Source organism: Centropristis striata, chromosome 11, assembly GCF_030273125.1.
Source record: "Centropristis striata isolate RG_2023a ecotype Rhode Island chromosome 11, C.striata_1.0, whole genome shotgun sequence".
NCBI lineage: Eukaryota > Metazoa > Chordata > Actinopteri > Perciformes > Serranidae > Centropristis > Centropristis striata.
This window is the reverse complement of record NC_081527.1, coordinates 31,411,875-31,437,023: the sequence shown is the minus strand read 5'-3', so window position 1 is coordinate 31,437,023 and position 25,149 is coordinate 31,411,875. Positions and strand designations below refer to the sequence as shown.

Sequence of the window (25,149 nt, the reverse complement as noted above, 5' to 3'; positions counted from 1 at the left end):
TAATCCGATCTACAGTGACTCATTAAACCTCAGGTGACTAACTGATTGGATTTTGACCGTTTTTTTTAACCCATTCCTTTTCTAATTTTACTCTATGAGTAAGTTTGAAATGCCCATTTTTTAATTTCCACCCAAAAAACCTGACATATTAAAAGCATTTTTTTTTTACATTAAATGTCCCTTGTAAGAAACACTGTAATATATGTATATTAGTATACATTTTATGTCACAACACCCTGTAGCTCCTGAAAGGGACCAGAGCAAAATATAGGCCTGTTGTTTCACTGTCTTCCATCATATTGTATGTCATACTATTAGTAAAATATATCCGGCCTTGAGACAACAGACCGTAAAGATAAGAAAATCTTCTTACGATAACAAAGAAAAGACTCTAGATTAAGATTAGATCCACCTTTGTTAAATAAAGCCACGGATTGAAATCAAATGTGGCGTCTGTTTTGTTTTTATTTTTCTATATATATAAATAGTTGTTTTGGGAAGATTTGTGTTAAGGATAGGGGATATTTTTTCAAGGGGAATCGTGTAAGTCAATGAAAAACCTTGTCCAGCCTCCTAAACTGGATTTGGACACAAGGTTATGTGTTAACATCTATATCTCACTTATTTTGAGCAATTATTTTTTCTTTAGTTTAGTAACATAGGTATCTCATCCTAAATGTTTTATTAAATCATTTCTTCTGATTAAAGGACAGTGTTCACTTTAAAACTCTCTGTATCTAAAGACTTCAACTACATTCAATCGGCCATCCTGTTTTGTATAAATTAAATTGTTGAAACCTGCAATCTGTAACAAATTATTGTTGCTGTGAAATAAATGTTGTAACTAAAGAGTTTGCCATCCATTCTGTACTTAAATAATTGCAGACAATTGCAGACCTTTAGTAAACTTCTGGTTCAGCTCTATGTCGCTCCCCAGTGGTCATCAGTTATAATAACCCAGAACAGCACAGAAAATCATTAAGGAATCCATTTTGAAAGTCTGAAAACAAGCCTGTTCTTTTTTTAACTTTTGTTATGGATATATTTGTTATAGATTTATTATGTTTGAGTGAATAATATCGAGAGCTTATTTAATTTTTGTGGATGTTATTTTATCTAATAGCAAATAACGTCTGTACAGTCAAGTGAAGAGCAGAAAGTGTAGTTCAAAATTAAAAAGCCAAAATAGCATTAGATTGTAATAATTTTAATAATTTATTTGTTCAATAAGAAACCAGCACCATAGAATATATTTACCCATATAAAAATACATACAGTGAACATATAAAATATCAAACAGAAGACACCAGTGATTAAAAAAACTGACAAAAATGAAAAAATTACATACATACATACCAGAAACATACAAAAGAAAAAGAAAGTACATTTAACTTGACTTGAAGAAGGTGTCACATGGTTAAAGTGCACGGAGTGAGAATTGTCTGTAACGGGCGATTTAAAAAAAATAAAATAAGTAGATGTAATTACAGAAACCATTATCTAAGTCTATCGTCCAGGTACATTCCCCAGGGCAAGTTTTTGTACTACCTGAAATATAACAAATGCATGAAACAAACACCTGTTTTTCTCCTGAAATAAAAACAATAAACACAAAACAGTCCATATTAAAATTTATAGTTTTACCCTGAAACACCAGAAATATAGAAATAATAGTCACCATGTAGAAACACATAATTCAGAGGTTTTAAAAATACATTTAAATGTGTGAGGTTTACCATAACATTAAGAAGTTATAAGGAAAATAGTAGCAGCCCATTGGAAGCCCATTTACGCCAATGTGATAGAAAAAACTATCCTGTAAGTCACTATTAATTAGTTTCTCTGCTGAAAAATCACTGTCCATCTCCCACTAGTAAAGTAGAACTTACAAATCTAAATCTTGATGGCCGAGCCAGCATGACCGAATCAGATATACTGAACTCTTTCACAACAGACACTTTGAACTGGCAGGAAATTTATTTTGTGATGTAATTCCTGACGTATGAAGGGATAGTTCTAATTCTGTATGAGGTACTTACAGTCAGTGTATTATTTACTGTAGTTATTAGTAGTTATTTACTGTATTTACGTCCCCAGTTTGCATAGCACTGGCACAGAAGCTGAGCAGCATACTGCTGCGGATGGGGGCAGCAGCAAAATATATTTCAGCCACCTAAAGAAAATAAGTCCACACCAAATTAAGAATATTTAGAAAAATGAACTAACTTATTGAGGGAGCAGTAGACCAGCAACTCCCATGTTCTGCAAGGTAAAAATACAGTTTTTGTCAGTGGAGTCTGGTGGCTTTGAAGAGAGCGTAGATAACAGCTTCAGTTCTCTGATCGGCTGTCTGACTTAAAGAAAATATTCTAAATTTAGTGTACAGTTTATTCTCACTGGATGTAGACTGTTGGATAAGCCTGCACTTGGCTGCCTATTTTAGACGCCATTCTCCGTCACCGTATCCTGGGCTTAGCACCACCCAAGACGATTGTGATTGGTTTAAAGACTACAAACAAGCTGGTGTTTTTCCATCAAAAAATCCAACTATCTCTTTAACGTGAGGATGAAAATGTTTCTTTAAAGCTAAATATTCAGGCCGTCTTCCAGCAGGTCCTTGGATCGATGTCGAGATCCTCGGTGGCCGTGTTGTCTGTCGCTTCCTCTCCTCTCTCTTTCACTCCCGCTCCTCGCTACATCTTCTCTCCTCTTTCCCCTCTCCTCCTCCTCCTCCTCACCTCCCGCTCTCTCAAACTTCCTCCTCGCGCTCTCGATCCTGCTCCCTCGTTTGTCATCTCCCCTTTCCTGGTGGTCGTCATGTGGAGCTGCTTCTCTCCTGTGGTGACTCCTCTTTGAGTCTTCCCTCCTGCTCTCCCGCTCTCTCTCTGAATGCTCAGACCTCGCGTCGTGACTTCGGTGAGACTCCTTTCTCACATGGCTTTTTCCATGATCTTCCCTTTTCGTCCCTCTCTCCGTCTCTCTTCCTTCTTTCTTCTCCTCTCTACCTTTTGCTATCTCAGCTCTCCAGTCCCTCGCTCCTCTCTCCTCCTCTGTCCTCCTCCAGCTCTCTGTCCTGTCACTTTGCTTCCTCTCTCTGCTGCTGCCTCTTTCCTGTTCTTTTGGTTCATGTTTGCTCCCTCTTTCACTCCTGTGGGGTCGATCTCTGTCACTCCTGCTGCTGCTGTGCCTCCTTGTACTTGCACTTTCCGCCTCCTTCTCTTTATTCGCTGCTCTCCATTCAGGCTTCATCGCTCTTTCATCGTCCCTGCTGCTCTTACTCCTTTCACTCTCTCTATCGGCCTTGACCCACTCAGAATATCCTTTTCCGCTCTTGTCCTCTCGTTTTGAATCGCCTGACCTGCTCTTTAATTCCTCGGGTTCTTTTCCAGTTTTATTTTTCTCTTTTTCGTCTGTCATTTTATTTGTACTGTTGTCTGCCTTTGCCTGATCTCGCTTGCTCTCATACTTTTCTTTCCCAGCTGTAATACGGTTCTCAGTCTCTTTGTCTTTCTTTCCTTTAAGAGATTGTTCTTTCAAAACTTCCTCTTTGACTGCTTTGATCGTCTCCTTTTTCTGCTCTTTTTCCTCATCAGAAGCCTTGCTTTCTCCCTCACCTTTTCCCTTCTTCCCCTCGGTCTGCTTATCCTTTTCCTCCTTCTCCTTTTCCTCTAGCTCTGTTTTTTCCTTCATGCTCTTCTCCTCCTTCTTGTCCTTCTTGCTTTTCAAATTTTCTTTCTCCATCTCTTTCATCTTCTTCTTCTGCTCCTCCTCAGCCTTCTTTCGCTCCTCCTCAGCCTTCTTCTTCTGCTCCTCAGCCTTCTTCTTCTGCTCCTCAGCCTTCTTCTTCTGCTCCTCCTCAGCCTTCTTCTTCTCCTCAGCCTTCTTCTTCTGCTCCTCCTCAGCCTTCTTCCTCTGCTCCTCCTCAGCCTTCTTGTCCAGTTTCTCCTCCAGGAGGTCCAGCTCCTGCTCCAGCTCGGCCAGCTTCTTCGGATCAGACTCCAAATCGTCCTCGTCGTCGACTTCAACCTCCACCTCCTCGATCTCCTCGTACTCCTCCACCTCGATGCCGTCCATGGTCTTCTGCAGCTGCGTCTTCACTTTGTTCAGCTCCAGGAGGCCGTCTTGAAGTTCTTTACATACGTCCCTGATCTTGGTGGCGAACTTGGTTTTGGCGCCCTTGCGGAGCTCGTGGGAGTCTTTGGCGAGGAAGAAAACATCTAGAGCGAGGAAGAGCGCCGACATGACCCCTGTGGTGACGCTGATGGCCTGGGCAGCTTTGGCGGCGCCGCCTGCAGCACCTAAAACCTGCACGGTGCTGATGAGCTTATCAGTGTTGATCATCAGGGCTTTCCCGGCACGGCCGCCCTCCTTCATCACATGCTTGAGGTTGTGGTTCAGAGCTTTTTTGGCAGCGCTCTCTGAGTATTTCTCAAAGTCCCACTCCTGCAGGGTGTCCATACCGTCCTATAAGAGACACAGAATAAGGGTTGAATGCTGTCCCGTGATTGATTTGAAAACCTTAATTACTTCCTGGCATTATATCACTGAATTTCTGATTTCAGAATTTCGTCCCAAAATTCTACACCAAAAATCAGGTTTAATTAAAAAAAACAAACAAACTGAGAATAAAATAATTTATATTCTTATATTCTAATGATACTCTTAGAATTTCTGGGAATATTAAGAATTGAGATCCCAGTAAACCAACCCAAGAAACAACAACAATGTTGTACATCTCAATTTAATGTAATGGATCTAATTCCATTAATATTGTGATATTAAATTAAAAATACCTTCACTAACTAACAAAGCTACCTTTCTGTTATGTCAGCTAGCTAACGGCAAAATCAATTAAATGATTACGCTAACTGAGATTTTCTCACACTGAAGTAAGTACTGAAAGCCTATATAAAGCTGATAATGTTTCAAATACTGGACATAAAATATTGCATATTTTAACATATAAATACCCTTATATAGATATATGAAAGGGCTCCCTTCAATTATTTTTCTGAAGAATTCTGGTTTAAAAATGTACACAGTGGAACAATGCCTCAAACATACAGATGTTTCTTTGACCTAGTTTAGCTGACTGCTTCACAAAATCAATATATCTGCAATAAGCTATAGAATGACTGACATATGCATCTTTCCAGCAGATGTATGGCTCTCTCTCTAGTTATTACAACTAAGCTTCAACTAAACTGCACCTAGACTTGGATAAAAGTAGTGAGTAGTAAGCACTAAATACACTTTCAAATGTAACATATGAGTTGACTTGTGTCTAAACTAGTGGTGAAACATAAATTGACATCTTTTAGATGCAGAATTAATTATTCATCAAGCAAAAATATCCCCTTTTTTGCCAGTTTTGGCTTCAAAGGTAAGTATTTGCTGTTTTTTATTGTACATTTATTATCTTTGGGTGTCGAACTTAGCAAAAAAATTGAAGATGACATAATGAGCTCTGTGAGTGTGATTTTCTGGTATTTTATAGATTGAACTTGAAACTCTCTTATTGAAAGATCAATTGACAGATTAATCTATGAAGCAAAAAATACAAAATATTAATTACAACATTTTGGTCTGTCCAACCTATATCAGACAAACTGGGGTTGAATGAACAATGAATAAAACAGATATTTGATTAGTGAGCCTTTCAAACCTTCCTCCGATGCACCAGAGATGTTTTCTAAAAGTACAAACTCAAACATTTCCTCACCTGCACGAACTCCAAACACTCCCTGATGTCTTTGATCTCCTCCTGGTAGTCCTGGATCATCTTCTCCAGCTTCTTTCGGTCCATGTTGGAGTGAACTGTGTCTGTGATATTGGCCGTCGCTGAGGTGATGCTGCCCGCCGTCGCCACACCGATCCCCACCGCTGTGACAATGATAGAGGCGCCGAAAGTGAAAGGTGCCAGAATGAGCCCCGTTATTGTCGCCAGGCTGCCGCAGACGCTGGCCACCCCTCCACCCACGGCAGCTTGCACCGTTTTTTTGTGGAACTCATCCGCAGCGTCGGCCAGAGCCATCAGCTCCAGGATGCGTTGCTGTAAGGACGCCCCCCGGTGGTTGAAAAGACGCACAAACAGACGAGCTGCCATGTAGACACGATCAGCTGCCTGCTCCAGCGCCCTGCACACACACATGACAGCTGTGAGGGCGACATACTCACAACACAGTGCTTTTGTTAGGTTTAAAGTTAGATGCTTGTAGGTCTAATGTCCTGAGCAAAATGTGCAGGTGGACTAAGCAAAACATCATCTTCTAAAATATCTGGATTTATGATTTGAACCCCAGTGTTGACAGCAATTTGATAACCTGGTATCTGCAGGGTTCACCAAGTTACAAAAGTTAGCTGATAACTCGAACATTGCTACCGATGGTAGTCTGCCACAGAAATATAAGCTCAACTTTTTGTTAAAATTGTTTATTAATGTTGTATTAATGTACACATTTTAATGTCTTCTTGGTCAAAAACAAGCATTCATTGGGTAATAATGTTAATAATCAGAAACTTTTTCTAAAGATTTATCTTCCAAAAGAACATATTTTTAATAAAAGCTATGTTTTCTTCTTTAGCGAGTTTGTTAAAATGTTTCATAAGATGTGCAATGTTGACAATGCACAGTGCAACACATTTTAGCAGCATTTTATTGAAGATTTTAAATGAAAAAAACTAAAATAAATAAAAATAGAAAAATCAGACTAAATTTGAATGAAAAGAAAAGAAACTAGACTTACGCTTCCTCATCCTCCGCATGTAAATTTGTCTGGTTCCACTCGGCCCAACCTGGAAACCAGCAACAGAAAAAACAATTATTTCAAGAACTGGGTTTTGTTTGTAGGTTTTACTGCCGATTACTTTAATATCTCAACTTTTATATCAAAAGAAACATTTTTTAATTAGTGGAAATCCTTCTGGTGGAGCAACACAACAAGCACAAACAGTCCCAACAATCATCATACTGACCTTTTACTGTGGTCCACCACTCCATCAAAACATCATTTTCCTGAAAACAGACATCTTTGTCAATGAAAATATATGTATACAGAAGCAGTTAAAACGGAGGTGTTTATGCTTTATCCTACTTTGTGTCCCACAATCATTAAATCCATTAAAAAGTGCATAAGATAGCGACCCACAGTAAAACTCCCCATCTACTTAAGATACAGCTTTATTAACATTTTTACACTGAAAAGCAACTGCATGTTATGTATAATAACAATTCCTAGTAGTATTTCTATGTTTGCTCTTTCTGGCACCAGAAATCATAAATATATACATAAGAAGCAGTAAAGCCAAAGCTAATCTTGCGATGAGATCACACCAGCTGCAACGCCAGCCAGGAGCGTAAAGTAGAAAGGGTGCAATGGTCCCTTCCCCAATTCTTCCAGCACCCCTGCTCGATCTCAACTACAGACCTGTGAAGTTTCCTGATTGCATCTTGTGATCACAGTGACAAAAACTGACTGCAGCCGGACATAAAAACACCTAGCATTGAACTCAAAACTGCTCCTGTGGTCGTTCCTGCTACAGCGGCTGTCTCCAGGACCATATTTTGCTGTCATAGCTGGTGAAAAAAAGCCAGACAAAATGTCCTAAAACACACCAGCTCAGATGAAGTGTCTCCTTCAGTAGGATAAGCTGCCATCTCCACAGGCTGGACCTCCACCGTGCTCTCCTGGAAAACAAACACAATAACACACCTGAGTGAAACAAAGATTTAGTCTTTTTGTGAACTCATTAAAATGTTTGTTCGTGTTTGTGTATATGTACTTTATAACATTAACAAGCTAACCTGTGCTGGGTTCAGGTCTTGCAGCTCAAGAGTCTCCTCAAGAACAGGCAACTTGTCTGAATTCTGTGGGAGAAAATGTGATTACCGTAATGTCATTAAGATAAATTTTAACCTCTAACTGAACCCACAATAAACCAGAAACAAGTAAAATAAATATGAATTAAGTTAGGACAGAGCATTTTGAAGAGTTTGATTGACAAACAAAATACCCAGCTTAATTTCTCATAAAATTCATGGACTGATCCTGAAGGTTTTTGCAAGCCATTAGAACAAGTACACTTTTTTCTCTGCACATAGATTTCTACATAGCAAAAATGACAGAATATCAGGGTACAAAACATCAAAGCAACAGTGGAACAACTTGCATACCTGTGACAATAGATTCAGTTTGGGTATTTTGGGAAGAGTTTTCTTGACTCGGAACGACACGACCTGAGAAATAAAACAAGAATGGAAGAGTTTGTCCATTAGAAAAGACATTTAAATGTTAAAGTTAAGATCTTAAAATGGAGAAGCAAAAGAAAAATAATCTTAAAGTTCAGGTCCTTCAGTAACATTTGATGATATAAAAGCTAAACCACCCAGTGCTATAGCTGCTGGAGTACACCTTTGTTCTTGCTGCTATTCTCTGTCACGTCTCTGGATGTTTCTGAAAAGTAAACATCAACTCACTCGTCGTTTCTTCTTGATGGTTCTCCTGCGTCTCAGCCCGCCTCCTTCTGGGGGTTCGTCTAAACTGTCCTGCAAATTAAGACAGATATAGACAGAGGTGGAATGTAACTAAGTATATTTACTCAAGTACTATGCTTATGTACACATATTAGATACTTTACTTGAGTATTTCCACAATATGGTAGAATATATAAACAACTTAAAATTAGGACAACCTCAAATCTCTACAGCAGTAAACACATTCAAAAAGGACAGTTTACTGCATTATATAACCTCCATACTTTTACCTAATGTTTTGATTGCTGGATGTGGTATTAGTTATTTTATTTAAGTAAAACATCTTAATACTTCTTCCACTACTGTAGGTAGCAGAGACATTTGCTTCACAGCTTCGCAGACACATATTCTAGGAGTTTATGGGAATATTGTTAGAATTATACATTTGGGATTTTTCTTAGGTATTGACAGAAAAGAGACAGAAAAGCATATAACACTAACTATTAATGTCATAACATGCAATTCAAGTCATTAAATACGGTCATTCTATATTAAAAGCATCATTAGTTCCTTCACTAATCACATCAAATGTAACGATGGAAAACTATTCTACATAAAAAAAATTATCTTCTGATTAGCATTACTTCTTTCTAGGTTTCTACCATGATGGTACATTTCCTGCCTCCTGTTGCTGATAATATTGTACCTGATGTTCAGCTGTTTTGGGCGTCCTCCTGAACATTCCAGCAAACCCTCCCCTCTTCTCCTGTTAAACACAATAAAAGATTAATTTCAGGAACCAAAGACATGCTGATACAATCAAATAGAATAATGCGCTCTACATTAAGACTCACCTTTGTGGTGCCTGTAGCTTCAATGAGATTATCTGTACTGTTCGACATTTCACCAAGAGCTGAAAAATTATCCTGTAAAATTAAACAAAAAACAAGTTATTACTGACAAAACTTTTGTTGTTGGGCTCACATAAGAAGGCAAAATGGTTCGACACAGGGTCAAAAACCTGCTGAGAGATTTGAAAGTAAAAATACAACTGTAAATAAATGGCTTTAAAATCTATTTTAAATCTTTTACTGTCGGTTTTATATATAGGTATCATGAAGGGGTTGTGGTTTGCACATTACAAAGTACAAGTTTGTCAACAAAACAAAGAAAACGTAAGTGATGCAGCAAAGGCTGAAGATTATTATGTTGTAATATGTAACAATACATAAAGATAATCTAACACAACATTTTGGTCAAAGATCTCCAGGTATTATTATAGTTTATTAGTATGTTTACCAGCTGCCATACGGTTTTATAATGCACAAAAATAACTTTGCACTTTGTAGTATTTATTATTGTATTTATTGTTTTTTATCTTTTTTTAAGTATTTTAGCTATATGAGGGAATGTGTTTGTTATGTCTGTCCGCTGTTTGTGACACTGTATATTCCTATAAAGGATTAATCTATCTATCTATCTATCTATCCATCTATCCATCCATCCATCCATCCATCCATTATTATAATATAAAAATTATAAACAGAGCAAAATCTGTGCATGATCAAAATCATTTCCCCTCTACCGCCTTCCCCTGATATAAGTTTTCAAAAGTTTTCTGGCAACAACTCTGGCACGGTGTCCTACAGCATAAGGAGTATACACTGACTTGGAGCAAGTCTCACCTCTGCATTTTCTGTGAGGCTGTCACAGCTGGCAGACAAGTCCTTTGTGAGAGGATCCTGGGAAAACACCCAGAAAACTTTGACATATCATGGGCAAACAGGAAAAACATATCTTAAAAATGTTAATAAGAGCTTTCACAGACAACCAAACAACTATTAGTCATTCACATCACAAAAAAAAAAAGGTCACCTTAGTAGCGATTGAGCGTGGAGATGGTTTGGGAGACTTTTTGAAGATTCCTGCAAGTCCTCCAGACTTCTCCTGAAACATATGAAACATTTAAATGTTAATATTAACATAATCAACTGCAGAAGAACATACTGGGACTGTGATGGTCACACATTTTCTACCTTTGATGTGTTCGCTTCCAACAGATTCTCAGAACTGCCGAACTTCCTATCATCATTTAATTCCTGAAAGCAACAAACAGAAAATAAAACATAAAAAAAAAAAAAAAAACAGAAATATAAAGCCAAATTGTGTGATATACTGAAAACTTTATGCAAAAGGCTCATTATTGTACCTCATCTGTTGCATTCCCCTCCGCTGGTTTATGAGACTTCTTAAACATGCCACTGAAAATACTTTTCTCCTGATAACAGACATTAAAAACAGAATCAATTTTTATAAATTGCATAAAAATATGCCAGGAGGAACATTAAAATAAAACATCATAATAGCAAATCATCTGATGTCAAAATCATGTCAGAGAAGAGATGACAAGCTTTTTTTAAACAAAATTTTGAACTGAGCCAGGTTGGTTTTGAAAAAGCTGACTCTTCAGAATGGAACGGATCCCTTCAGTGTTGGCTGAATCAAAAATAAAACTTAAAATATTCTATTTTTAAAATGTACACAAGGACTGGTTTGTTTCAGCGAATTAAAATCAACATTTATTTTGTAGTGCGGACATACCACATTTTTTTGGTTCAGTAACCAAAATTTCTCATCACATTACCTTGGTGTTGCTCTCTTCAAACAAACTGTCATTACTTTCTGTCAGCAGGTCATCTTTGTCCTAGAAAAAAGAGAAATGGACCATTGTAAATATGCAGAATAACAGTCATGACAGACAGCGATGTTCACTAGTCTCACACACACTCACCTCTGCGGCTGCTTCGTCTCCAGCCGCTTTCGGTGTTTTCTTGATAAGTCCACTGAACAGCCCGCCTTTCTCCTGATGAGTGAAAGGGCAAATGAGTGTAATGTTTAAGACCAAGATAAAATAAATGATTTTTACTGGACAGGACAATTTAATTTGGGACATATTGGCAGATAATCTTCTCTTGTAAAGAGTCAGTGCCAAAGGAGACTTAAACGACATAAAAGAAAGGTGGGTGTTTATGTTTTAGCCAGGTACGTCAAATTTCGCTCTGCATGGAAGCCATCCATGTTTCAGAGCATGCAGTCGATTTATTGTCTACCTTTCAGCAGTAGTATTATAAGTATTTACTCAGGACATTGCCTAACATGTAAATAAACCAGAATGTGATTATTTGCTTATGTATTTGAAAACTGTACAAAGACAGTATATCTTATGTTCAAACTAATACAAACACTCTGAATTTGGTGCCTACTGTTTTTATTTACATTTTACACAGCATCCAAATCTTTTTGTAATCAAAGTTGTAATCACAGTATAAAAATACTATTATTAATACTACATTACATACTATTACAAAATTAAAAGTCCTGCAAAAACTCTTACTTAATTTAAACTGTGCTTATCTCATCAAAAGACCTCCTAATGGAAAATGACCCAAAACATGATACTATATGTAACTATAACTTTGCAACCTTATCTTTAAAGTAACAATATTGTCATGTGCAACTACAATGTCTCCTCAGTGTTGCCTTAGTCTGTTAGGGCGCTGCTGTGAGTGTTTGCAGGGTGGACACTGACCTCGTCAAACAGGTTGTCGATGCTGGCTGATCTGAAGATGCCGGCCAGGCCTTTTTTCTCCTGGAACAATTTTTTTTTGTTATTTCTCTCAAATGAAAACATTCAGAAACAAAAGAAAATTAAAGCAAATCAGAAGTCAAAAATCAGAATTTAAAATGAGGTGTTAAATGAATCTGTACGAAATGTATTTATGACCTGAAATTTGATGGAAGGATCATGGAAACATTTCAATTTAGTTGAATGTCTTATTTATATTTTGTATCCATTTTCTTTATTGTTTTTGGTTACTATTAAGTTGTCTCGTGTGAAGCACTTAACTAACAACACTGCAAACAAAGGTTCATTACATGCACATTTAACCAGAACTGAATTCAAAGCACGACAGGAACAATGATGAGACAAACACAATATCATCTCAAATTATCTGATATCTGTGATCAGGTTTCCTTTCACATGGACACGACTAGAGCAGAAACAGGGAGACAGAAAAGGGGTTATTTAAAAAAAAAACTTCTGAAATACCTTTGGGACGGACAGATTATCACAGCTCCCAGATAACTGTTTTTCTGTTGGCACCTCCAGCTCCTGAATTAAACCAGAAAATATAAATAATATAAATATCCACAGCCTCCACAACAGGAAATTTAACACCTTGATAAATCAAATCACAGTACCTTGTCTGCTGCAGCGCCCTCTGCGGGTTTCTGTGGCTTCTTAAACATGTTGCTGAAAATATTTTTCTCCTAAAATAAAAGTTCATTGTCAGTGAACGCTTCCTCAGAAGGTATTTCATCTACAAGCTTTAAAAAAAAAAACCTGCTCACCTTAGTGGTGTTCTTCTCAGACAGGTCGTCATTGCTGGCCGACAGCTCTTTCTCAACTTCTCTTTCCTGAAACACAAACATCAATGTTTTATTAGACTGCTGAAATTGTGTTGCAGGCTCATGGACTTGTTGCATATCCAGGACTCACTCACCGGTGACTCTGTCCTTTCTCCAGGCGCTTTGGGAGTCTTTTTGAGGAGTCCACTGAACAAGCCTCCACCTCTCTCCTGATGAAACACAAGGGGGAAAGAAGTTGAAATATTCACACATAAAAAAGGAAGAAAAAATATCATGAATCATCTTTGATTTTAACTCACTGACCTGTTTTTTCTCAGATAAATTCTCTGTGCTGGCAGAGAAATCGCTGTCAGGAGACTCATCCTAAAAAAAGGATATTTTTTTAAAGTTTCAAACGACAATAAAACGTGTTAATTACTGTGCTTTTTCTCCAAATAAACAAAAAATGGCAAAAAAAAAAAAAAAAAAGCTAAAGAAGAACACACTTCAAAATAAAAAGTGACTAAATGAAAAAAATCTAAAAACAAAATACATTAAAAAGAAAGTGGCAGCACTACAACTTTGATTGGAAATCTGTCAACAAGTTTCAGATATCCTGCTAACCAATCAAGTAATGAGGCATAATAACTTTAATTTAAATTAAGCAAACATTAAGCATCCCTCAATTGAAAAAAAAAGAAAAGAAAAAAGATACAACATGCGAGTTGAAAGAGGTCACTGATAAATTACACGTTTACCTCCTCAGATGTGGCAGCTTCTGCAGGTTTGGGAGTTTTCTTAAATATTCCACTAAATATTCCTCCTTTTTCCTAAAACATACACATTCAGACAATGAGTAATCTTTCTTAATGTTATTCAGGATGGTTTCCATTTGACATTAAATTGAAGAAAAAAAACCTCACCTTGGTGTTGAGGGCTTCTCTGCTGCCTGAGAGCTCGTCTTGTGTTTCCTGAGAAAAACAATCAAAAATCAGAACCTTTTATATTTCATCAATAACAGTGATATTAAATTAGTAATATCAAAGGAATGACTGAATGGGGCCAAAAAAGAGACTTCTTACTTCCTCTGTGGGCGGACTGTCTGCAAGTCTTGACGACTTCTTGAATTTTCCACTGAACACACCTCCTTTCTCCTGAAACAGATTTTATACTTTGTATTTGCTTTGTTTACACACTTAATATTTACATGACGTACGGATCAATTATAAAATGAAAATACATTGCATTATGACTACAATGACAAAGACAGAAAAAGAAAGAATAAAAAGGAATAAAGTACAATATATTAACCTCCAAGAAAGTAAGGTATTATTATAAATAACAATGGGGATTTACATAGGGAAATGCATTACAACAACATGGAAAAACACAATAAATGGGAAAGAAATTCAATAAATACTTAAAGTGATATGTAAAGAAGCAAAATAAAAGTCCAGATATACATTGTAGTGAAAGATCTTAAGCAATAACTTGATGATAGCATTATTTTCAAATTTCTATAAATGACACAATAATATTGTAATTGTGAATAAGCACAAATTTGATTTCATGACAGCCCTGTTCTGTAGTCTGCTCTGCTCACCTTAGTAGTGTTCTTCTCAGACAGGTCGTCATTGCTGCCCGACAGCTCTTTCTGAGCTTCCCGTTCCTGAAACGCATGAATTGATGTTTTATGAAAATCATGAAATTGTGTTGAAGACTCAGAAACTCACTGGACACACTCACTCACCGGTGGCTCTGCTGTTTCTCCAGATGCTTTGGGAGTCTTTTTGAGGAGTCCACTGAACAATCCTCCACCTTTCTCCTGATGAAAAAAAAAACATTCAGTCTAAAAGTATTATTACTCAGTTGTTTCCTGGAATCAAAGGTGAATAACAGACAGATTTCCACTTATACCTGAGAATGTTCTTACAACCAAACTGACCTTTGTGTTTGCAGCCTCAGACAGACTATCATTGCTGGCAGAAAGCTCTTTCTGTGCCGACAGATTTTCCTGAAACAAGAATTTTAAAACTGTTAGAAAGAAAGATCAGCTCAGCAGGAAATTGAGTAAAAAACAACACCAAAAAAACCCTGAATACCACAACTTTAAGCCACACTCAATACATTCACATAAATTAACATACAACATTTATTAACTCAATGTAACCATCTCCCTTATTCCCAGTAACACATCACATAAAACATTAAAGCCTGTTGGGTATTATGACATGGCATTAAAATTCATTTGCAACATGGTCGAGTTAATCACAATCACAATGACGCAGCTGTTCTGTTTTCCTTTTCAGAATAAGAACAGTATTTACAGTGATCCTACATGAAGCTGTACCTCTCCAGGTGTTTTGGGAGTCTTTCTGAGGAGTCCACTGAACAAACCACCCCTCTCCTACAGAGAAGCAGAAAACACATTAAAGCAAAATAACTGCTTATTTTATTTGCTTTCAGAATGATGAACCTCTTTATCTTCCGTTTGTGGATATTTTAGTTAACACTTGGTGACTAAATGGTGACTCATGTGGGCGCGTGTGGAGGATCTGTCGGTTTGATGATGAAGACTCACCTTGTTCTCCGACAGGCTGTCAGTGCTGGCGGAAAGCTCGCTGTTCAGCGTCTCTGCACCCTAAACACAACAAAAATGTTACTCAACCTGTGTGAACAATGAAACCGGTTACTGGAGCAAAAACAGGTTAAAGTAGGACATCACAGAAACATGTTTACATGTGCTGCTTTACAAGAAGATGGTCACAATTCACAATTTCTCCCCTGGACACATGCCATATATATATATATATATATATATATATATATATATATTTTTTTTTTTTTAATTCAAGTGCATCAAATTTTGAATAAATCACAAATCACAAAAGTTATACATAATGAATCCTGGATTTTTAGGGGGAGAAAGCAGGCCAACAGTAGATGCCAAGTTGCTCTTGTCTAAAATTTGTCATAAATCTTCATTAATTAATCAATGTATTAATTTATTAAAAATGATGCAAGTGTATAAGGGTTTAGAACATTATGGCATGTATATATGAAGACCATTCATTGGGCAGTCTGTGGCCTAGAGGTTAGGAATCGGGCTTGTAACTGGAGAGTCGCCGGTTCGAATCGGTACTGACAGGTCAAGGACTGAAGTGTCCTTGAGCAAGGCACCTAATCCCCCTGCACAGCTCCCCGGGCGCAGTAATGTGCTGCCCACTGCTCCTTGCGTGGTGTGTTCAATTGTGTGTAGAGGTTGAATTTCCCCATTGTGGGATTAATAAGGTAATCTTCTTCTTCATTCCCATGTTCAATTATGTCTCGTACATTACTGTCATCGTTGGGTTGCTTTTTACTTCTAGAACTGATAAAAATGGTCAAAATCCTCCCCTCAGAAATACCACATTTAGACACCAAGATCTTGAGGAACACCCACAGTAAAATCTATGCTGTGATTTGATATCAAAACCTTTGCTATTTGGGAGATTTCTAACAACATCACAAAGAAAACTCTGATGGCCAATGGGTTAATTTAGTCAGCACAAACAACAGAATAGAAACAAAGGCTGCACCAAAGCAACAAACACAGGAGACCACTTTAAAAAAGAGAGAGAAATTGCCCCGAGACAGCGACCACGCCATAGACATTACACATTTAAAAAAAAAAATGTAATACTCCGTTATTGTTCCACTTAGATATTGGCATTTTTTATCCTAATGAAAAGGCATTCAGTTGTCAAGCAAATTACATTGGATTAATTAAATATAAATGAAGTGTGAACAGTCCAGATGTTATATCTTGGGAAATAGGATCCGAACTTTCAGATATCAATATAACGACTACTTCGATCAGGGGCAAGAAAAATCGAGCAGAACCTCCATGTCCAACAGTTCATTAGACCCAAGACTTCAGAAGTGAATGTTAAGTTTGTAAATGTTTTACCTCCTCCAGTCGGGGGGCCTCTGACAGTTTTGGAGATTTCTTGAACATTCCACTGAAAACGTTTCCTTTCTCCTGAGGAAAAAGAAGAAATTACCTGTCAAAGCCTTTGTCTTTGTTTGAATTATTGCTTTCCTTGTGAAATTCTCTTTATTTGTTTCACTGAGAGTTTGGTTTGCAAAACAGAGGAGAAATGTCTAATGCTACAATATTCAGATTAAAAGCCCCCACTTCACCCATAGCTTTCATACAGCCTCTTACTTTAGTGGGGTTGTTCTCAGACGCAGTCTCATTACTGTCTGCTGGCTCTGTCTGTAGCAGCTGTTTATCCTGCCCTGGTGTTCCCTCTCCAGGAACCTTTGGAGACTTTCGGAGGATCACACCGAAAAATCCTCCTTTTTCCTGTTGACATCAGATACATTAATTTACATCCTCAGGGACTTTTACATAACGATAACAAGGCTGCAGTTAAAATCCATTCACTTCACAGATTCAATATTTCTTAGCTAACCTTTGAGTTTTCCGACAGATTATCATTACTGCCTGACAGATCATCATGTAGAGACCGCTGGTCCTGAAACACAAAATGAACAAATTCAAAATTATCATCAGGCCACTGGATTTTTCTATTACCTTTTTGGCATTGTTTAAATTAGTTGGATTATAAATTTAGTTTTTTCTGCCTCATCACCTCGTCCGTTTGATCAGCTTCTGTTGGTTTCGGTGCCTTCTTAAACATCCCGCTGAATATTCCTCCTTTTTCCTGAAACAGACACAAGAGTATTGTGCACATGCTCAGATATGAAATATTTATTTTGGTCATGGTCAGGTCAATGAGGGGCCCTTTTGCAGGACAATCTTCTAGTCTGTGTTTACACTGTAATTACAGATAACTTTATTGGTGTTAGCACAAAGCTGCTCACCTTGTTGCTGCTTTTTTCAGACAGACTGTCGCTGCTGGCGGACAGCTCACTGTGAGCGCTCAGATTGTCCTGAAACACAAATGTGATATTACAGAAAAGTGAAAAAAAACAGACAAAAAAGACAACATATATAAAATATGAACATTAACTTTCAACTTTTTTTTGCTGTATTTCAATAAGGAATAAGCTGTTTTTCATCACTCACCTGTTCAGGTGTCTCATCAGTTGTTTTACTGGATTTTTTAAGGATGCCAGAGAAGAAGCCTCCCTTTTCCTGGAGAAAATACACAGTTTGTTTGTGATAATACAAATGCAGATACACATAGCAGACACTAAAAAAACATCTCAGAAATAAACACAGAGTTTACACTTTATTTAAACTCTGCCTCAGAGAGAGGAGGAAAAAACATTTTCTACCACTGACTTTGATACAAACACACATAAGTAAAGCAGGTACTGGAAGCTTTTATTCGTTGACTTTATTTCCCCACTGATTGTAAAAGGCATCAGGAATCTGCCTAAAGTGAAATGAGAAAGTTCATAGTGACTCTGGGGCCTTGATCAATCCTCAAAGATATCATTTTAATAATTAAACAGCTGTCTGTAAAGATTATACTTCAGCAGCTCAGGAAAAACTACATGGATTGGCCGTTACACTAAAGTACACCTTGTCAATTCCAAAAATCCCAAATATTCCTCAAAGACCTTCACAGTCTGAACAACATTTACACCTTCTGTCCTATGAGCCATCACACCGGAAAAAGAAAAACTCTACCAACCTTTTCCTCTGTTTCTTCTTCTTCTTCATCTTCAGAATCACTGTCTCCTCGGCTGATCTGAAGTTGAAGTGACAAAAACAAAAATAGTTAGAGGCTATGACAAACTGAAAGATTTTATGATCATAAAATGAGCAGAATAGTTCCCGTTACCGTCACAGTAGGAAAAGATTTCTCTTTGGGTGTTTTCCGGAACATTCCAGCAATCATATCCCCGAAGTCCTGAACGAAAGGTTGAGAAATGTGATGAAAATATAACAAACAATTATGTCATCCAAATTGATAATAACAAGCACATATTAGCTCAAATTTCTCTGAATATCTGATGTGAAATATTCAGTGAATAGTGTACAACAACAGTGTGCAGGATTTTCTTCATTCAGCTTTGTAGATCAACTTCTGCATGCATACACTTATTAATGGTGTATTTAAAAAGGAAGTGCACCTTGTGGTTATCATCTGTGCGCTTTTAAAGTAATCAGATAAAAAAAATACATTTCCACTTTCTTGTTCTCTTTAACTTAAATATCACGACATTGACTGAATAATGATGATTGTCTGGAAAAAGCAGAAGCAGAACTGGCTCTTTAAAATGAGCAGAGGCGGAAAAGTACTTTTTGTTTTTTTTCTCTCACCTGTTTGGGTTCTGCATTCTTTTCCTGCTTGTTTTTTTCTGCCGATTGTTCCTTTTCTGAGCCGGCTCCCTCCGTGCTGGGATCTGGACTTGGATCTCTGCTGGCCTTAGAGAAGAGACAACAATCTTCAGCACGATATGATCATCCTGGAGAGAAGACGCCAACATTTACATTTTCTGCTTCAGTGGAGTTCATAGAAACAATATCATATATTTAACTTGTGTTAAATGTCCTAAAGAATCCAGGTAATCCTACTCCTAACATCAAGAATTCACCAGGCAGAAGACCTCAGCAACAATTCCTTAAAGGTTATCATAAAGGTTTTCATAAGGAGTCCATATTGTGTCATGAATGTCCAGCTTTCCTTTCATTTTATAACACACTTAATCCAATGGAATACAGCTCGCCATCTCTGTCTTCCATCGAGACAGTTTTCGAGGAGAAGGGATGTCCAACCAGCAGAAATCAATTTTTCTTCCAGCAATAAATACAAGATTACAATCACCAACATTACAAGTTAGCAAGCCTAGACAGAGGCTTCAAGTCTTGATGACAGTCATTTCTAACAATTCTTTGCAGCGAAATGTTTGCTTTTATACTGCCAAGAAAGCTCAAAGCCTACTGACCCAAACTAAAGCATTTCTGAACATTTAATATCAAGGTGCATCTTTTTAACCACAGACAACACATTTAAATATCTTTCAAATGAAAGTGATCCAGGTTCCTTCAAATAAAAACTTACAACAAGTATATAAAAAAATGCAGTTACTAACCCCACCACCATCAACACCACCATCACCACCACCACTACACAAGCAACAGCGCTTCCATGTAAAAGTTATCAGGAGGACTACAAAATAACAAAATACTGCAACCACCACCAGCAGAAAACACCAAACCAGACGGTGCTTCATACCTTTGGTGATGATTTGATTTGCAACCCTTTCATAACTCCTTTCAGACCGCCCTGTCAATCACAGTCACATGTCACAAACCAGAGGATGACATAAGCAATGGAGCACACATATATGAACACACACGCGCACACACACACCGGCTTCCTGGCAGGAGCCTGCTTGGCCGGGACATCTTCAGTTTTTTCCTCCAAGTCATGGGACACATAAGTCTGAGGAGGAAAGAAATATCGAGCATCACGTCAACAACTGCTGATTAAAAGACAATCTGCTTTATTTATCTACTGTGCAGAATGCAGATAGGCTCTGAAACAAAATATATTGTATTGTATATTGTGTTTTTGCCTTATGTGTCTTTTTTCCTCTATTTTCTAATTATGAGACAGTTCCTGTACAACACTGACTGAGTCATGAACAGCAGATTTTCCCGCTGACACACACCTGTATCTATAATGCACACTTGTGTCTCATGTGTGTACACACCCACACACACCTGTTTGCCACCAGAAACCTGTTCAGCTTTGGTACTGTCACTTTTTGAAACATTTCCACACATCTGTACTTTCTATTTGTTATAAAGTAGATGAAACTTTTTTTTAAATTTATGACATTTTTCTGAATACATTTTTATAGTAGTATAATTATACAGTGTATAAATAACTACATATTCAAGAACTAATTTGCATCATCTGTTAGATGACATATAATATTGTTACATATTAGAATATATTTTGTATAACTTTGTGTAAATGAACGCACCCATTTATGAATCCCAGTTATACCAGTCTTGATTTGATGGCAGGTGTAATTTGAAATTGTTTATAGGGAAAACTGAAATACTTTTCCAATGTGTAAAAATGTATTAAACTCTAGATAATGATGGCAAGAATTTATTTTCATACTTAATCACCAACTTTTACCGATAAAAGTGATTATTAAACAGGATACATGATGGATGGAGTATACACTGCAGTTAGAAATAAACCTGTTCAATATCATAAGCATCTATCTATAAAAGCAAGAAGCGTCTGTGTGTGTGGATGTGTTTCTAGGGCATATCTCGCTGACCGTAAGACTTCTTATGTGGCTTGTGCATTGCACCTAGGTGTGCATCCTCCATTTTGAAGATTTTTTAATTCATTTTTCAAAATATCATTATTCGCATTAGCATTGCACTGTTTCCGATCGGACGCCTTTTAGGGGAGCTCCGCCCCATTGTGTGATAGGCCTACACCTGGTCAGTAACCCAATTCGCTCTGGATTTCCACGGCTGACTCATCTCATCTGTAAGTCTATTTAGCCTTCCTATATTTCGGAGTTTTAAAGTGCGCTACAAGGTTCGATATTCCAGCGAATATCAATGTTCAATGTGTATGTGTTGAATGGTGTGCGTAACTTATGAAAAGTAAGTGTTTCATGGAGTTGCAGATGTTGTAGTGGTCTGCATGTACCCAATATACACTTTGTATATTAACACTATGCAAGAGTATTGCACCTCATTGTAAATCCCACTTTCACACACAACCTCATTTGGCCATAATTGAAAAATTAATCAATCTCCCACTACACCAATACATACTTCCTACGGGCACTGCACTAGTAAAAATAAACATATAGAATACTGCAGGTGCATTTCTTACAGTGAACGTGGGCGTTTTCTCCTTTTGGCTCCGCCGAAACAGACCAGTTAGGACCGACTCCTCACTCTACAATAAAGGATATGTAAATATCAATAAAGAAGAAGACATTTTATTAAAAAAAGTCAGAGCTGCCAGTTAATAACTCCAACTGTATACCTTTTTGAAGTCTGCTTCGTCTTTAGGAGCTTCTGATTGGCTCTGATGAGGTAGAGGAAGGACATTCACTCAGAAATGTACATAAACAACCCAAGGAGGAACATGATATTTCATTATTTCTGTGTGTGTACCTGTGTGTCCTCATCCTGGACCCTCCTACGTTGGCTGTTTCTGGTCGTGGCGTTTAGTTCCTGCACACACACACACACACACACACATGCAAAGAGCCCAGAGGGGAACAAAAAATAAAGGTATTTGGAACAGGAAAGAAACATGAAACCTTTTGTAACTCAGAGTGATTCTTTACTGTAAACGGTTCCCACACCGAAATACAGACTCCAAAGTTGCTGATTTACCTCTAATTTCAATTAGAAATATTTGTGGACTTAAAAAAAGGCTTTGAAGATGACGAACATTGTGTTGTAATAATAAATATCACTATGTATTTGAGTATTAGGGGTGTACTGTACCCTTTCTGTGGGTCTTGGAGGCACAACTGGAGTTTGTATCAGGTTTCCATTAGCCTGGTTGGAGAGATGGAAAAAGGTGATAATACACAAATTAAAAAAGAATGTTTTCGACTATCTGGACAACAATACACAAAGTGTATGAATGCAACAGCAGACAGAATACTGGTTAAAATCAATAACATAGACATCATAAGAGTGTTGTTCAGTAAGAATATATACTGCATATTAATATTAATTACTTAACATTTTTGAGTAATGAGTAATTATACTGATGATTAATACACAAACCTTATCTTTCATTTCAAAAGTCCCTTCTATTTTATTCAAGTTTCTCCTCATTTGAAGTGAGGGTCAAAGGACAGCAGATGGTAATTTTGGGTTATATAAAAAAAATATATATTGAAAATGTAATTTAATTACCCCAATTTTGTCCCCAAAATTATTTTGTGGCATTTCGAAGATATTCCAGTATTTAAAAAAAGGAGAGAGTGAAAGGTCCCATGCTCAATCTGAGTACCTTTATCACTCACGATTTCTTCTCTCTGTCTCTCTATCAAGCAAAACAAATCATTTGAATAACAACAACATACAGTAAATACCTCATTGTTTGTTGTTGTTGCTCTTTTCATTCTGTATTGTGTCTGACTGAGTTCCTGCACAGAAAACACAACAGCATCTTACAACATCTTACAGATATACAACAAATATACAGTTATTTTAAAGTTGTATGATAAAAATTTAAAATGCTTGCATTGCACTAAAATGTTCCAAACTCTGTCTGAGGTGACAGAAGGGAAGTTCACAGAAGTGACTCAAACCTAAAAAGGCCTGACAGTGTTTGGAGTGAAAGCAGAGTTAGCTTGAATACTGGTTTTATCTTCTGGCAGTCAATTTTCAATACTCTCTCTAAAATATTAATGGAGCCGATAGATCCATCCCCTCTTACTGCTCTATTTGGTATCACCCCACAGGCTGTGAATTTAATAATTCTAAGTCTAATGTGGTGGCCTTTTGCACACTACTGGCCAGACGACTGATTTTGTTCAGATGGAAAGACCCTCTTCCTCCTTCATACTCCCATTGGATTAGAGATACTATGCAACATCTGAAGCTAGAAAAAAATAAGATACTCTCTCCAAGGGTCTGTTTTGAAATTCTATGCAACCTGGCAGCCTTTCTTGGATTTTGTGGACCAAATGGAAGCGGAAAATGTGACCCTGTAATACATGTTAACCTCTTACTTGTAATCTCACATATGTTCTTTCTGTCTCCATTATTTTTGTTTACGTGACTCACCCTATCAACAAGTACATTAAATGACTGTCTTTGATTTAGCGGTACAGGTCTGGTGGATGGGAGGGTGGGGGGTGGCAACTAGGGATTAGTTTCTGTTTGTATTATGTTTGTAATTTGTATAATGTGAAAATCTTAAATAAAAACCTTGTTCAAAAAATACTGGTTTTATTTAATTGTTAACAGAAACCCCACCTGCTGACTTAACTCTGCTTAAAAATATCATGAAACAAAGTCAGAAAAGGGTTAATATGTTTTATTTTGACATGTAAACACTTTTTAGTCTATTTTAATAAGATAAACCCATGATTGGTAAACAATAAAACACTGTCATCTAGGAGGAAATCAGAGACATGTTACCAGATGTTTAAGGAAAGTTGGCCAACATCACATGCTGGTGGTCTATAAATGCTAAACTTACGGTGCTTGTAGGTCGTTGAGGCACCAGAGGAGTTGTTTTTTCTGGGTCATTTCTTTTGACCTGTAAAGACAGTTTACTGTAATGTGAAGCCATCCTGCAGTTATATATTTTTTTAAACTACTCATGTAGTGCTCATGCACTTTAGCAAACAAGCAAACACATGATTAACTCTGTCACATAGCTAATCAAAGGTCTGAGTTTATTACAGTACCTCTGTAGGCTTTGGTGGAGGCTTCGGCTGTGAACACAGATGAAAGCATGAGTGTGTGTTGTTTACATGATGCAGTAGGTCATATTTTCATCTATAGTATGATGAGTTTGGGATTTTTTTTAATGCAATCTACAATCCATTTTAGAGAGTATTCACACTGTGCTGTGCATTTGTTCAGTGTAAGATAAGGTAGACAGCTGGTGAAGCTATATTTTAATTTCATTGCAGGGAAATTACTTCTAAAGAATGATGAGGTGTTAGATGTAAATATTCTTACCGGCTTTGGTTTCTTTTTGACTTCTGGTTTTACCATACACGGCTCCATCCTTTCTGTAAGACACGAAGAAATAAAGTTTAAACAGGAGTAATTGTGAGGAATACTTGTTTGAAATACCAACTGGACCTGATGGAAGTAAATGACAAACACTACCACTAACTTTGACTGTTACACAAAGCATACCTTATGACATGCCACAACAGGAAAGCACAGGTGCAATTAATAACACTGATAATACCTGCATTCCGCTTAGGCCAGGTACTGTGTACCAGTTCCATACTACACTGTATGTACTATGGAGTAGTTGACAGAGTATACTGGTTTCAGTATACAGTATATACAGGACATCTATGTAATTTAGAGTTTGGGGAGACTGTTACTATGAGTTACACATACATTTTACACTTTTTTAGATAGCTCTGTTATATTCAAATTGGCAGAAGAATACGAACACTAAAAATATGGATGCGTCACATTAGCCAAGGTCTGTTCTGTGAGGTAAAATGACGATGTTTTTCACAAAGGAGTCATTGGTTTGGAGAGAGCATAGGTACTGCTTTTACTACAAGGTAAATCTGTGAAAATATTAATTTGCCATCTACTG

The 25,149-nt window shown here is 37.2% G+C and overlaps 2 protein-coding genes across 2 annotated transcripts; both read right to left on the bottom strand.

Moving 5' to 3' along the window:
• Positions 1-1,191: 1,191 nt before the first annotated feature.
• LOC131981006 (eukaryotic translation initiation factor 3 subunit A-like) lies at positions 1,192-12,280 on the bottom strand. Its single transcript, XM_059345300.1, has 18 exons — positions 12,258-12,280; positions 12,063-12,147; positions 11,265-11,336; positions 11,118-11,177; positions 10,683-10,751; positions 10,510-10,572; positions 10,349-10,420; positions 10,159-10,215; positions 9,328-9,399; positions 9,180-9,239; positions 8,477-8,545; positions 8,174-8,236; positions 7,805-7,867; positions 7,616-7,687; positions 6,976-7,015; positions 6,747-6,795; positions 5,723-6,137; positions 1,192-4,464 (listed from the first exon to the last, which is right to left on the bottom strand). Exons 1-18 carry the CDS (start codon positions 12,278-12,280, stop codon positions 2,587-2,589), a joined length of 3,282 nt encoding a protein of 1,093 aa, XP_059201283.1. The 3' UTR covers positions 1,192-2,586.
• A 339-nt stretch (positions 12,281-12,619) lies between these two features.
• Positions 12,620-24,823, bottom strand: LOC131981005 (nucleolar protein dao-5-like). Its single transcript, XM_059345299.1, has 32 exons — positions 24,784-24,823; positions 24,546-24,598; positions 24,269-24,295; positions 24,058-24,117; positions 22,943-22,996; positions 22,344-22,397; positions 22,005-22,064; positions 21,874-21,915; positions 21,718-21,783; positions 20,218-20,289; positions 20,080-20,130; positions 19,164-19,268; positions 18,682-18,750; positions 18,532-18,588; positions 17,958-18,026; positions 17,753-17,821; positions 17,521-17,592; positions 17,341-17,403; positions 17,091-17,231; positions 16,833-16,904; positions 15,465-15,524; positions 15,234-15,290; positions 14,829-14,897; positions 14,634-14,708; positions 14,487-14,552; positions 13,966-14,037; positions 13,807-13,854; positions 13,642-13,713; positions 13,208-13,267; positions 13,039-13,113; positions 12,887-12,952; positions 12,620-12,805 (listed from the first exon to the last, which is right to left on the bottom strand). Exons 1-32 carry the CDS (start codon positions 24,821-24,823, stop codon positions 12,728-12,730), a joined length of 2,094 nt encoding a protein of 697 aa, XP_059201282.1. The 3' UTR covers positions 12,620-12,727.
• Between the last annotated feature and the right edge of the window lie 326 nt (positions 24,824-25,149).